General features: G+C 24.1%; 1 protein-coding gene across 1 annotated transcript in view; it reads left to right on the top strand.

The window, feature by feature from the left end:
• Positions 1-12329, top strand: part of LOC117178056 (programmed cell death protein 2-like) — an 18399-nt gene extending 6070 nt beyond the window's left edge. The window contains exons 3-4 of the mRNA XM_033369264.1: positions 3877-4326; positions 11328-12329. Coding sequence (XP_033225155.1) covers positions 3877-4326; positions 11328-11598 — 721 coding nt within the window. The 3' untranslated portion in view covers positions 11599-12329. The remainder of the gene's footprint in view (positions 1-3876; positions 4327-11327) is intronic.
• The last annotated feature ends 2683 nt before the right edge of the window (positions 12330-15012 follow it).

Raw genomic sequence — 15012 nt, 5'->3', positions numbered from 1 at the left:
TATGAAATTTTCAACAAAAAATAAGTTTCTACAAAAAAGAATTTTTAATCCAATAGTCGAATTTTTAACTAATTCTGAGCTGGAATTCGAATTTAAAATTCCTTAAAATGATATAATGTTGAACATTTTTGAATACATTGATTGATTCTTCAATTTAGAGCATTGAGAATGATAACGTGGATTAATATTTTTTGAACTGAATCATTCAAATTTAACTATTTAAGTTTTGGTTGACAATGTATCTCTTTTAATAAAAAATTATGTCATTTTTTAAAATAATTTAATAATACGTTATTTAATAAAATACGAGTTTTTAAAATTAAGAATGAAATTTATAACGAAAAATATATATTTAGTTCAAGATTTATCATTTTAGTTGAAAATTATTTCTCCAACTGAAAATTTAACTGTTACATTTTTTACGGAAAATTTATTTCAATAAAAATTCACGTATTTTGTTTAAAAAATATTAATCTCATTATTTAAAAATTCTTCTTTTCGGTTTAAAATTTATCTTTAAGGTTGGAAAAAAAATTGCTTGGGAGAACTTAAAACTCTCTTGTTAAAAATTATTATTTTTTAGGTTGATAATTGATCATTTTAATGAAAAATTCATTTCTTTGGTTGAAAAGTGAGTTATTTAATTAAAAAGTTATTTTTTCTTTGGACGAAAAGTAATTTTTTTCCGAAATTTTAACATTTTTGCTTGAAAATTATATATTTTTTTTAGCTGAAAATGTAACTATCATGCCAGTTGAATATTCCATAATTGCAGTTAAATATTTATTTATTTGGTTGCACATCCATTTTTAACTAAAAAAAACATTTTAAATAAAAAAATTAATTGTAAACTAAAAATAAAAATCAGTAGTTAGAATAATTTTTAACCGAAAATTTGCATTTCAGTTTTTAAAAACTACATTTTTACTAGAACATCCTTTCGTAGATCAAAAAGATCAATTTAAAAATAAATAGTTGAATTTTCGCTTAACAAAAAAATAAGTTTCTACAAAAAAAAATGTATTTTTTAATCTAAAAGACGAATTTTTAATTAATTCTGAGCTGGAATTAGAATTTAAAATTACTTAAAATGATATAATGTTGAAGATTTTTGAATACGCATTTGAACAAGGAATTTTCAATTTTTAACCAACAACAACAAAATTTAACAAAAATTTAAATTATGAATTGGAACAGGAGATTCTAATTCTTAGTTGAAATGGAAAATGTTTGAAAGGAATAAAAATTCTTTGGTTTAAACAATTTTCTTAAAGAATTAAAATTCTTGATACGAACTCGAAATGTTCAATTTTTAACCAATTCTTAGCTGGAATTGGAATTTATCCGAAAAAATTAAGTGCTTTTACAGGTGTTCTAGGACAAGAAAAAATTAATTTTTTCAGGTACCTTTATTTTTACAGAGAATAAATACTTTTCACGAAACATAATCAGAAATTATAGACAAAAATCTCATTTTTTCAACTTTCACAACAATTTAATTATGTTTTTTTAATCCAATAATTTATTGCTATTGATATAGTCAAAGTGAGTCCAATTCTGTATGTAAAGAAGTTTTTCTGATTGAAATTGGTTAAAATTTGACTGAGTTATTAAATTTTATTATAATTCGAGTTTAACTTTTTATCAAATTGTTGAATTTTTAACGTAGAAAGATTAATTTTAATTATAAACAAAAAAGGTGAATTTTAAATCCAAAATGATCAATTTTTTATTCAAATAGAAGAATGTTCAACAAAAGAGTTGAATTTGTAATCAGGTAGTATTTTTAACCTGCAAAGATGAATTTCTCACCAAACCGATGAATCTTCAACTCAAAATTTTTTTAACACAGTAGTTTAATTTTCTATCCAGAAGTTGAATTTTTTAAACAAAACAAAAAAACGAATTTTTAAGAAATAAAGATTTTTCAGTTAAGAAAAGAAAATAATTTCATAGAAATTGTTGAACTTTTTGAATGAAAATTCAACTGTCTTCTAAAAAATTTGTATATATTTTTGTCTTGAAAATTCAAATATTTGATTGAATTTTAATCTTTTCCGTTTGAAAACTCGAAATTTGTTTGAAAATTAAACTCTTCAATTGAATATTTAACTATTTTGATGTAATTTTTTTTTAATTCGTCAAAAATATTGTTTGAAAGTTGAATTCTTTTTTTAATTAATTTTTTCTGAAGATTCATAATATTAATTGAAAATTAATCTTTTTGGTTAAAAATTCATATTTTTTTCGACAGTTTTACAGCTTGATTGCAATTTGTTTTCTCTCTTGAGTGCAGAATTTTTCTTACTTGAAATTTGAACTGTTGTTGAAAATTCGTCTTTTTTGTTTCAAATTCAAAACTTTTTTGCGTAAAAATTTAATTCAAGTTTTTAATTTTTGGTTGCAAGTGTAACAATTTTTTGTCAAAAATTTATATTTTTTATTTTTAACAAATAAAGATTTTTCAGTTTAGACGGGAAAATAATCTTATCGAAATTGTTTAACTTTTTCGATGCAAATTTAACTGTCTTCTATCAACTTTGTATTTTTGTCTCCAAAATTCAAATATTTGATTGAATTTTAATCTTTTTTCTTTAAAAATTCATCCATTTGATTGAAAATGTATCTTTGTATACAAAATTGTTGAGTAAAACAACTTTTAAACTTCAATTTTGAAATTTTAAAATCTAAGAGTTTCACTTTGAGAGATTTCATTTGCAGTTCAGTTTTTATTACCTCGAATGGAACAATTTTTAGTTTTAGTGTTCCATTTTTGCTTTGAAACCTTTCAAAAACGTTTCAAATATTCGAAATGGTTTAAAATCTTTGAAATCTGGTGTACTTTACACTTTTTGAAATCTGTGGAATTCTTTTATTATTTTTAAATATTTGAAATCTTTCCGAAGCCTTTTTTATTGATTTAAAATCATTAAAATATTTTTTACCTGCGTAAAATCTTTTGAAATCTTTAAAAAAAAATTTGAAAAATCTTTGACAAATCTTTTGAAATATTTTTTAAAATGTTCTTAAATCTTTGTTTGTGAAAATTCAAATATTTGATTGAATTTCAATCTTTTTTGTTTAAAATTCGAACATTTGATTAAAAATGTTTCTTTGAATGCTGAAACTTGAATAATTTGGATAGAATTCATATACTTTATCAGGAGTGTAATTTATTGAGCAATTGAATACAAAATTGTTGAATGAAAGAACTTTTAAGCTTCAATTTTCAAAGTTTAAAATTCAAGAGTTTCACTTTGAGATATTTCATTTGCAGGTCATTTTTTATTACTTCAAATGGACAAATTTTTGGCTTCAGAGTTCGATGTTTTATTCCACCCTCGACCGAAATGGCCACATTTTTCCCCTCAAAATAGGGGCGGAAGTAGCATATATTTCCCGCAAACCTCATTTGCGGGGCGAAAGTAAACTCAGCGGGGCGAAAGTAAAAATTAGTGGGCGAAAGTAAAATTTGCGGGGTGAAAGTAAAAATTAGTGGGACAAAAGTAAAAATTAGCGGGGCGAAAGTAAAATTAGCGGGGCGAAAGTAAACTCAGCGGGGTAAAAGTAAAAATTATTGGGGCGAAAGTAAAAGTAGCGAGGCGAAAGTAAACTCAGCGGGGCAAAATTAAAATTAGCGGGGCGAAAGTAAACTCAGTGGGGCAAAAGTAAAATTAGCGGGGCGAAAGTAAAATTAGCGAGGCGAAAGTAAACTCAGCGGAGCAAAAGTAAAATTAGCGGGGCGAAAGTAAACTCAACGGGGTGAAAGTAAAAATTAGCGGAGCGAAAGTAAAATTAGCGAGGCGAAAGTAATCTCAGTGGGACAAAAGTAAAATTAGCGGGGCGAAAGTAAACCCTGGCTATGTTTTTGTTCAGTCCAGCAAGTGTGGAATCTCCAGTCGGAGGTGGAGCCGTTGGAAGAGTCGATTCCCTCCATGCGACCGCAGAAATCGAAGGCGAAGAGAGCGAGGTCGTCTGCATTGATACTCCAACTCAGCCTCAGTGTGACTTGATAAGCTTGTTACACGAAGTGACGCCCTTGCCACTCCAGCATGCCGACTCCAGGAGCACCCTGACTTTCACCGAAATTTTTATCTCCATTTTCGAAGAATATTCTCACGCGGAAGTGCCTCAGCATGTGCGCGATCTCTTTTCAGAGTATCAGCGAAACGATCCGGATTCCCTTGTTGCTCCAGAGTCTTCCGGGGACGCTAAAATGTCAGAAGGTGGTGCTGAAAAGTACGAGAAGAGTGTTCCAAAGCACGGTGATGAGATGTTCCATGAACTCTTCATGCAAATGCAGAAAAATCCTGGACAGATTTTAAGGTACTTTTTACCTTTTACTTTTATTTATTTATACCTTTTATTATTATATATTATTATTCAGGATGTCTAATAACCTTGAAAACCTGGAAATCTCCTTCATTTTTTTTTATATTCTTTTTTTCATTTCTTTTAAAAGAGTAAGTTTATCGAAATGCGAAGAGTAATTTAAATCTGTTAAGCCTATTATAAAAGAAACATCTCGTTTAGAAAAAATCTTGCTGCTGAAAAATTTTTTATTCGTCAAGATATAATTGATCTCTTGTTTATTACAGAATAAATAAAGACAGTTCAAGAGACTTTTTGTTGAGGTGTTCAACTGAGAAATTATAAAAATTATTAGTTTAAAATTTCGATGTTAATTCAGTTTCAGAATTAGAATAAGCCATGGCCATACAACCGATTTCAAAAGGTTACAAAATATTTTTAAAGATTTCAAATTATTTTAAATATCTTTAACATTCCATAAAGATTTCACGGATGTTAAAGATTTAAAACAGGTATTCACGTCATATTTCAATAAAGATTTCACAACAATTTCACAAACATTTTAAAACTTTAAAGATTTAAAGGATTTGAATGATTTGAAAAAGGGTACAGTATACCAGATTAAAAAAATTTGAAACAATTTCAAGAGGTTTTAAAACATTTTAGAAGATTTCAAAATATTTCAAATAATTCAATGACTTCAACGAATACAAAATATTTTTCAAACAAAGATTCATGAAAGATTTTATAAACATTTCAAAATATTTCACAAATATTTTAAGAATTGCAAACATTCAAAAAAGGCGTGTACACTAGATTAAAAAGTTTTCACAAAAATTCCCCAAATATTTCGAACATTTCATAAAGATTTGAAACATTTCACAAAGATTTGAAAGCTTACAAAAGAATTTAAAGATTTTAAAAAGGGTATATTAAACCACATTTCTAATATTTCAAAACATTTCAAAGATTTTAAACAATTTCAAAATTTTTTAGGAGATATCAAAAGATTTCACTAAGATTTGTAATAATTTAAATAATTCCAACGACTTCACAAAGATTTCGAACATTGCAGAAAGATTTTAAAACTTTCAAAAGATTTTAAAGCTTTAAAAACATTTCCAAGATTTTAAATAACTACAGAATTTTTTAGGAGATGTCAAAAGATTTCAAGGATTTCAACAAGGGTGCAGTACACCAGATTTCAAGGATTTCAAACCATTTCAAAGATTTAAAATTATTTAAAAATGTTTAACAAGATTTCAAACGATTAAAAAAGATTAACGAAAGATTTCTCAAATATTTTAAAGACTTCTTAAGGATTTCAAAAGATTTAAAGATTTCACGAACAAAGATTAAAGAAACACTTCAAAAATATTTCCAAGATTTTATAAAGATTTTTAAAAATGTCACAAAGTTTTTGTAGATTTCAAAGCTTTCAAGGACTTAAAATATTTCAACAAGAGTACAGTACAGCAGATTTCAAAGATTTAAAAATGTTTCAAATATTGTAAACGATATCAAATTTTTTGATAAGATTTCGAAAGGTTTCAAATATTGCAGTGATTTTAAAAATTTTAAATAAATTTCATAAAAATTTCACAAATATTAAAAATATTCTAGCGATTTTAAGCGATTTCAAAAGGTTTCAACACATCTCAGAAGATTTAAAAAGGTTTCAACACATTTCAGAAGATTTCAAAAGACTTCAATGATTTTAAACAAACACAAAAGATTTCGCCAACAAATATTAAAGAAAGAGATGTTTGAAAAATATTAAGAATTTGTATATTTACGATTCGGCTTTCTTTAGACATTTTTGGCCAATAAAAAATGAAATGGCTCATTTTTTACATGTATGACAAACGTTTATTTCCTTATTTGATGTAAAAAAGAAGACCTGGAAAAAGTTGATTTCTTGACCTGAAAAACCTGGAAAAGACCTTGAATTTTGTTCCTCAGAATCACTAGATTCTTATTATTATATATTATTTACCTTTTATTTTTATTTTACCTTTTCCCTACTAAAAATGAGAATTTAAAAAAGTCAGGAATCGTCCTGAACCAATCGTGTAGCCCTAAAAGAATTTTTAATTAGGATTTAAAAAATCGTATTTTCTATCGTTATAAATAATAATTATATAATTTTAATTTCGCGGGAAAGTGTATCGCTTCAAATTGGAAAGAGCGCCTAATTTAAGTTGGTTTTTAGTTGAGATTTCCAATCAAAAACATAAGTTTTTAATCTAAGAAATGAATTTTTAACTAAAGTTATGAATCTTCAACAAAAAAAAAACGAATTTTTAACCAAGTAGTTAGTAGAATTTCAAACCCAAAAGATTAATTCTCTACTAAAAAAGACTCGTTTTCAACAAAGTACATGAATTTTCATCTTAAAAGGATCAATTTTCCACCAAAATTATAATAGTTAAAAAACTAGAAAAATAGATGTTTAATAACAAAAAACGAATTTTCCAAAAAAGTTTTTTTTAATAAGAAAAAAAGATTTTTTCACCATAAATAGAAGAACTAAATTTTCAGTTAAACAATTAATAAAAGAAATTAATTCTCAACAAAATAATAGAATTTCATACCGAAAAAATGACATTTCTACCAAAAAAGATACAGTTTTAATAGAATATATAAATTTTCAACTAAAAAAGATAAATTTACAAACCAAAACTTTAATAGTTTAATTTGTAGTTAGAAAAGTAAAATTTACACAAACAAATAACCAATTTTCAACAAAATTAATTAATCTTCAACTGAAAATACAAATTTTTAGGCAAAAACGAAATAGTTACATCTTCAGTTAAAAAAATTAATTTTCTACTAAAAATAAACGAATTTTTAGTCAGAGAAACTAATTTTTAATTACAATGACGAATTTACAACCAAAGAAATGAATTTCTAACAAAAAATTATGAAAGAGATTACATTTCTATAAAAAAAAGATAAATTTTTCACAAAAAATGGAATAGTTAAAGTGAACTTTCAACTAAAATGATAAATCTTCAACTAAAAAATTTAATTTTCAACCAAATACATGAATTTTCAACTAAAAAGATAAATTTGCTACAACAAAATAAAAAAATTAAATTTTAAGTTAAGAAAATAAATTTCTAACAAAAAAAAAAAAGAAACTGAATTTTCAACAAAATAATTAAATTTTTATAATAAACATTCTTGATCAAAATTCTACTGTCTTTAAAATTCAGATATTTTATTCAATTTTAATCATTTTTGTTTGATAATTCGACCATTTAGTTTGACATTCAAATACTTTGTTAAAAAATCTATTTATTTTTGAAAAATTTAATTTATCTTTTTATGTTGAAAAGTAGCTTTTTTTGTTTAAATTTTAAGTTTTTGTTGTAGATTCATCATTTAAAACTAAATTTCATCTCTTTATTTGAAAATTTAACTATTTTGATGAAACTTCGTTTTTTTTTGTTTTTGTTTTTTTGTTAAAAATTAATCTTTTTACATGAAATTTCTATAGTTTGTTTACAATTTTTTTTCTGCCTTGACAGAAGAATCTTTCTTAGTTGAAAATTCGTCTTTTTTATTTAAAATTCAAACTTTTTTTGGATACAAATTCACGTAATTTGGTTGGAAGTTAAACTCTTTTTTTATAAATTAGAGTTAACTATTATATTCAACTTTTTAATTTTTGGTTGAAAGTGCTACAGTTTTTTGTTGAAGTTTAATCTTTTTTCATATTAGACTCTTTGGTTGGTTGAAAACTCAAGTATTTGATTAAAAATTCAAATAATTTGGTAAAAATTAATTACTTTATTACAAATATAAGCAATTAAAAAAATTATGTTCTTGGTCAAAAATGAAACTGTTTTGTCAAAAGTTTGGTTCTTTTGGTTTAAAATTAATTTTTTAAATTGAAAATGTAACATTTTTAGTACAGAAATGATCTTCTTGGTTTTAAATTTCCTTTTTTATTTGTAAAATGCAACTGTTTAGCTGAAAAAAAACTTTATGTTGAAAAATAACTTTTATGTTAAAAATGAGTTTTTCAGTTTGGAAATTACACTCTTTTACAAAAAATTCATCTTTTAGTTTAAAAGTGTACTGAAAATTCAAATTTTCCATTTCTAGTTTAAAATTGATTTTTTTAAATTGAAAATTCATCTATTTGTTTGAAAATTCGTGTATTCTGTTGAAAATTCTTCGTTTTAATTTTAAAATTTATCTCTTTTTCGTAGAAACTGTATATATCTAACTCATTTTTTTTGGTTGAAAATTCAACTATTTTGTTCAAACTTCAAGTATCTAGTCAAAATTTAAGTTATTTGTTAAATAATCATCATTTCGGTCGAAAGTTCAACTTCTTTAATAGAAAAATGATCTTGGTTTGAATGTTCTCTTTTTTCGGTTAAAAATGCAACTGTTTGTGTAAAAAATAACTTTTTGTCGAAAAATCATGATTTTTGGGGTTAAAAATTATACTGTTTTACAGAAAAATTATCGTTGGGCTTAAAAATATACAGAAAATTTGACTTTTTCATTTTTTGTTTAAAATTGATCTTGTTCAGTTAAAAAACTTTTCTTTTATGTATTAAAATTATTTTCGTTGTTGAAAAATGACATATTTTTGATTGAAATATAAACTATTACATTTTTTGTTGAGAATTAATCTTTTTTGGTTGAAAATCTAAATAATTTGTTGACTATTTTGTTAAAAATTCCATTCTTTAGTTGAAAATGTGACGGATTTGGTTGAAGATTTATCTTTTTTGTTTTGAAATTATAGGAGTTAGTTGAAATCTCATGTATTTGATTGAAAAATTACTAATTTAATTTAAAAATTAATTATTTTGTTAGAAATTCCATTTTTTTTTTTGAAAATGTAGCTTTTTTGGTTAAAGTTTAATTTTTTTGTTTTGAAATATACTAGTATGTTTAAAACTCAAGTATTTGGTTCAATATTCAACTGTTTTGTTGGAAATTTTATTCTTCGGTTGAAAATGCAACTGTTTTTGGTTAAAGTTTATTATTTTTTGTATCAAAATTCGTCTATTTCAATTCAAATCACAAAATTTGGTTAAAAATGCAACTGTTTTGTTGAAAAATGAATTATATAGTTTAAAATGTAAATATTTGGTTAAGAAGTAATCTTTTTCGTAAAAAATCCCACTTTTTTCCTGAAAATACGTCTGTTTGGATTGAAAATTCATCTTTTATGGCAGAAAAGTGATCTTTTTTTCTTGAAATAACAAAAAAAGAGTTCAATTTTTAACCAGGTTTTTTTTTTAACCTACAGAGATGAATTTTTAACCAAAACGACGAATTTTTAACACAGAAGATTAGTTTAACTAAAAAAATACAAATTTTTAAAAAAAGTTGAATTTCGAATTAAATAATATAAAGTTTCAGTGAAAAAAAATTCAACAAAATAGTTGAATTTTTAACCGAAGATATTAGCAACAACAAAAATTAATAAAATATTTCAATTTTTAATAAATAAATATTTTTCAGTTAAGAAAGGAAAAAATTTCATCCAAGTGGTTGAACTTTTTCGATGAAAATTCTGTCTTCTAAAAAATTTGTCTTGAAAATTCAAATATTTGATTGAATTTTAATCATGTTTGTTTGAAAACTCGACCATTTAATTGAAAATTAAACTCTTTTATCAAACATTTATTTTTTTCTTGAAGATTCATCATTTTAATTGAAAATTCAACTCTTCAATTGAACATTCAATTATTTTGATGGAATTTCTTTCTGTTTTTTGTTTGTTTTTTTTTTGAAAATTCGTCAAAAATATTGTTCGAAAGTTGAACTCTTCTTTTTAAATTAATTTTGATCTGAAGATTCATAATATTAATTGAAAATTCATCTCTTCAATTGAAAATTTAATTCTTTTGATGAAAATTGGCTTTTTGGTGAAAATTAATCTTTTTGTTTAAAAATTCATCTTTTTTACTTGAACATTTTACAGCTTGGTTGCAATTTATTTTATCTCTTGACTGAAGAATCTTTCTTAGTTGAAATTTTAACTGTTGTTGAAAATTCGTAAAAATTCAAAAATTTAATTCAAGTTTTTAATTTTTTGCTGCAAGTGTAACAGTTTTTTGTCAAAAGTTTTTTTTGGCTTAAAAATAATAATTTTTTTTATGGAAAATCTAACTTTTATAGTAGAAAAATGATCTTTTTGGTTAGAATGTTTTTTTAGTTAAAATGCAACTATTTGTGGAAAAATATTTACGTTTATAACCAATGAGATCAATTTTCAATTAAAGTGATAATTTTTCAACAACAAAAATTTAACAAAGTGTTTCAATTTTTAATCCAGAAGTTGAATTGAAATATTTAGTTAAATGTTCAACTATTTTGTTGAAAATGTAATTATTTTGTTAGAAATTTAATTTTTTGGTTGAAAATCCAATTTTCTTTGATTGAGGTTTAATTTTTGTTTGTTTTTAAATTAGATTGTTTGTAAAAATCAAATATTTGGTTAAAAATTCGCCTATTCTGTTGAAAGTGTAATTATTTTGTTGGATATTTAATTCTTTGGTTGAGAATGCAACTGTTTTTGATTGAAATTTAATATTTTTTCTATCAAAATTCGATTATTTGGATGAAAAATCACAAAATTTGGTTAAAAATGAACCTATTTTGTTGAAAAATTAATTCTATTGTTTAAAATGTAAGTATTTTGGTTAATAAGTCGTATTTTTCGTAAAAAAATTCCACTGTTTTGCTCAAAATTCGTCTCTTTGGATTGAAATTTCATCTTTTATGGTAGAAAAGTGATCTTTTTTTTTTCTTGAAATAAATAAGCTTGACATTTTTAAATGTTAATTTAGAAATCTTAATGTTTTATTCCCTTTTTTCAAAACTTTCTATATTAAAAATGTCAGAAAAAATGAAAAATTGGTCAGGGAAAAGTCGGTGAATTTTGAGAACGAAGTTTCTCGGTCACCACGAATTGGTTCAAATCAAATTAAAATAATATTCTTCCTCTAAAAGTCTGAATAAATTCTTTTTTTTCTCTCCAGGTATTCGAGAGACAACAGTGCACCTTTATTACTCTATCCAATGGGAGGCTGTGTTGGCAGATGTAGACATTGTGGCGACGAAATGACATTCGAGCTTCAAGTCCTTCCAACCATCATTCCCAAGCTCAGGTTACAACCACGCAGTGATTTAAAATTAAATTTCCAACTTGAATTTGGAACCGTCTTGGTTTTCACCTGCGTGAGAAGCTGTTGGTCTCCCACCGACTCTTATCGGGAGGAACACGTCATTGTTCAGGCAGAAAGACTGTAATAATTTAGTAGAACAATTATCAACGTTTTTCGACTTATACAAAATATTCAGGGTGTCTAGCGTTTTTCATCGAAACCAAAAAATCCACTATGAAAAGAATTAAAATTCTTGATTTGAACAGGGATTCTTTAACAAGAATTTGATTTCTGAGTTGAAATGAAGAATATTTTTTTTAAAGAATTAAAATTCTGAATTTGAACTGGTGGAAATGTTCAATTTTTAACAAATTCGGAATTGGAATTGGAATTTATTCAGGAGAATAATAATTATGAATCGAAAATTGAGTTGAAACGTTTTCTCCGAAAAAAAAAATCCTGTGCTTTTACAGGTTTTCTAGGACAAGAAAAAATTAATTTTTTTAGGTATCTTTACTTTTAGAGAGAAAAAATACTTTTACGAAACTTAATCTGAAATTATGGCCAAAAACCTCATTTTTGCAACTTTAACATCAATTTAATGACATTTTTTTATTCCAATAATTTTTTTCTATTGAATTTGATTGACTTATCAAATTTTAAGCTAATTTGAATTTAATTTTTAATCAAATTGTTGAATTTTTAACCTGCAAAGTTAAATTTGAAATCAAATGGTCGAATTTTAAACATAAAAGATTAAAAGTCAATAATAAATAGTTGTATCTTCAATAGAGGGATTTAACATTTAGAAAGACAAGTTTAATTCTCAATAAAAAAGGCGAATTTAAAATCGAAAAGGATCAATTTTTTTTATTCAAGTAAATGTTCAACAAAACATTTGAATTTTTCAGCAAGTAGTATTTTTTACCTACAAAGATGAATTTATAACCAAAACGACAAATTTTCAACGATGAAGATTAATTCTACTACAAAAAAATATAAAATTTTGAAAAAAAAAGTCGAATTTCAAATTAAAAAATATAATTTTTCAGTGAAAAAAAATTCAACAAAATGGTTGAAATTTTAACTGAAGATATTATCAACAAAAAAATTTAAGAAAATATTTCAATTTTCAATTTTTAACAAATAAATATTTTTCAGTTAAGAAAGGAAAATAATTTCTTCAAAATGGTTGAACTTTTTCGATCAAAATTCTACTGTCTTCTAAAAAACTTGTCTTATTGTCTTGAAAATTCAAATATTTGATTTAAATTTAACTATTTTGATAGAATTTCCTTTTTTTTCAATTCGTCAAAAATATTGTTCGAAAGTTTAACTCTTTTTTTTCAATTAATTTATTTCTGAAGATTCATAATATTAATTGAAAATTTAATTCTTTTGATGAAAATTCGTTTTTTGTTGAAAATTAATCTTTTTGGTTAAAAAATTATATTTTTACTTGAACATTTTACAGCTTGGTTGCAATTTATTTTCTCTCTTGACTGAAGAATCTTTCTTAGTTGAAATTTGAACTATTGTTGAAAATTCGTCTTGTTTATTTCAAATTTAAAGCGTTTTTGCGTCAAAATTCAAAAATTTAAATCAAGTTTTTAATTTTTTGTTGCAAGTGTAACAGTTTTTTGTTGTTGTTTTTTTGTTTGTTTTAAAAATAATCATTTTTTTATTGACAATGTAACTTTTCTAGTAGAAAAATTATCTTTTTGGTTTGAATTTTTTTTAGTTAAAATGCAACTATTTGTTGAAAAATATTTTTTAACCAGAGACAAATTTTTAACAAATAAAGATTTTTCAGTTTAAATTGGAAAATAATTTTATCCAAATTTTTTAACTTTTTCGACGAAAATTCATCTTTTTTTTTTAAAAAATGTATTTTTGTCTTGAAAAATTCAAATGCTGAATTGAATTTTAATCTTTTTTGTTTTAAAATTCGGCCATTTTATTGAAAATGCGTCTTTATATACTGAAACTTCAATTATTTTGATAGGATTCAAACACTTTGTTAAAAGTGAAATTATTTTTGGAAAATTTAATTCTTTTTTTAGTCATATTTAGTCAAAACTTTCACTATGTTGTTAAAAACTAATTCTTTTAGACTAAAAATTCATCTTTTACGGTACAAATTCAAGTATTTGGTTAAAAACTAAACTATTTTTTTGAATATTTCATTATTTTGTCGAAAATTTAAGCAATTTTTTTTTAAACATGTTTTTGGTCGAGAATTCAACTGTTTTGTCAACATTTTTTTTTGTTTAAATATAATTTTTTAACTGAAAATGTATTTTTTGTAGTCGAAAAATGATCTTTTTGGTTCGAAATTTGTTTTTCGTTTTTGTATTGAAATGCAACTATTTGTTGAAAAATAGTTGAATTTTTAACCATAGAGATAAATTTTTTATTAAAGTGATGAATCTTCAAACAAAAAATTGTAACAAAATAGTTCAACTTTTAATCAAGAAGTTGAATTTTCTAACAAAAAAGACGAACTTTCAACAAATAAAGATTTTTCAGTTAAGAAAAGAAAATAATTTAATCCAAATTGTTGAACTTTAAAGCCAAAAAACGAATTTCTTTGTGAAAAATTTGTATTTTTAACTGGAAAATATAAATTTGGAACAAAAAAAGTTTTTTTTCAACCAAACAGTTGCAGTTTTAACTGATTTAATCGAATTTTCTACCAGAAAAGATGGATTTTCAAGGAATAATAAAATTTGTAACTAAAATCATAATCCTCAGGCGGGTGCAACTCAAAAAGAAGAAATAAAAATGCAAGGCAAAGATATTACTAACAAAATTATAATTTTTGGGTAGTTCCAAACTTAATTTTCTAAATTCCAGAATCTTAATCTTGTAGTCTTTTTAACATAGTATCTTTTATAAACGGAATAAAACAATTTCACATTAAAATAAAATTTTTTTAAACTGATTAACCTTTTAGAAATTTTCTGACTTGCTAGATTTTTTTTTTCAAAATCCCTGATTTTCTCTGACCAATAAAATTCCCTAACTTTTCCCTGATTTGAAAAATTGTAATTAAATTGTTGTTAAAGTTGCAAAAAATCGAGAATAAATGAGAAACATTACTTTTAAACAAAACAATTTAAATAGGCAAAAATTTAAGTAATTTTCCATGTTTTCTGGGTAGAAAAAAATCAAATATTTTCCAGACTTTTCATGGATTTTCAGGACGCTAGACATCCTAAAATCATTAGAAAGAAATTTGTTACATTACATGTTGCCGTCATAAAAAAAAGTACCGTCCAATGTACAACGGATCTGGGAGAAAAAAGTCCTTTCTGTTGCGCTTCCAATTCTCTACTTTTTACATTTCAATCGGTGAAACTTTTTCATGTCTTTTGATTCTTTTGCGAGATTCGAGTAGAAAAAATAGTATAATTTTCTAATATTTATTTGTCCCGTGAAGAAGAATAAATAAATAGAATATAGCCAATACGAAATCTAGTTCGTATTTAAAATTTAAATAAATAATGAATTCAATGTAAAAAAAAAAAGTATAAAATACTTTTTCTAGTGATAGTTC

Source organism: Belonocnema kinseyi, chromosome 8 (genome assembly GCF_010883055.1).
Source record: "Belonocnema kinseyi isolate 2016_QV_RU_SX_M_011 chromosome 8, B_treatae_v1, whole genome shotgun sequence".
Taxonomy (NCBI): Eukaryota; Metazoa; Arthropoda; class Insecta; order Hymenoptera; family Cynipidae; genus Belonocnema; species Belonocnema kinseyi.
This window is presented reverse-complemented; position numbering and strand designations above follow the sequence as displayed.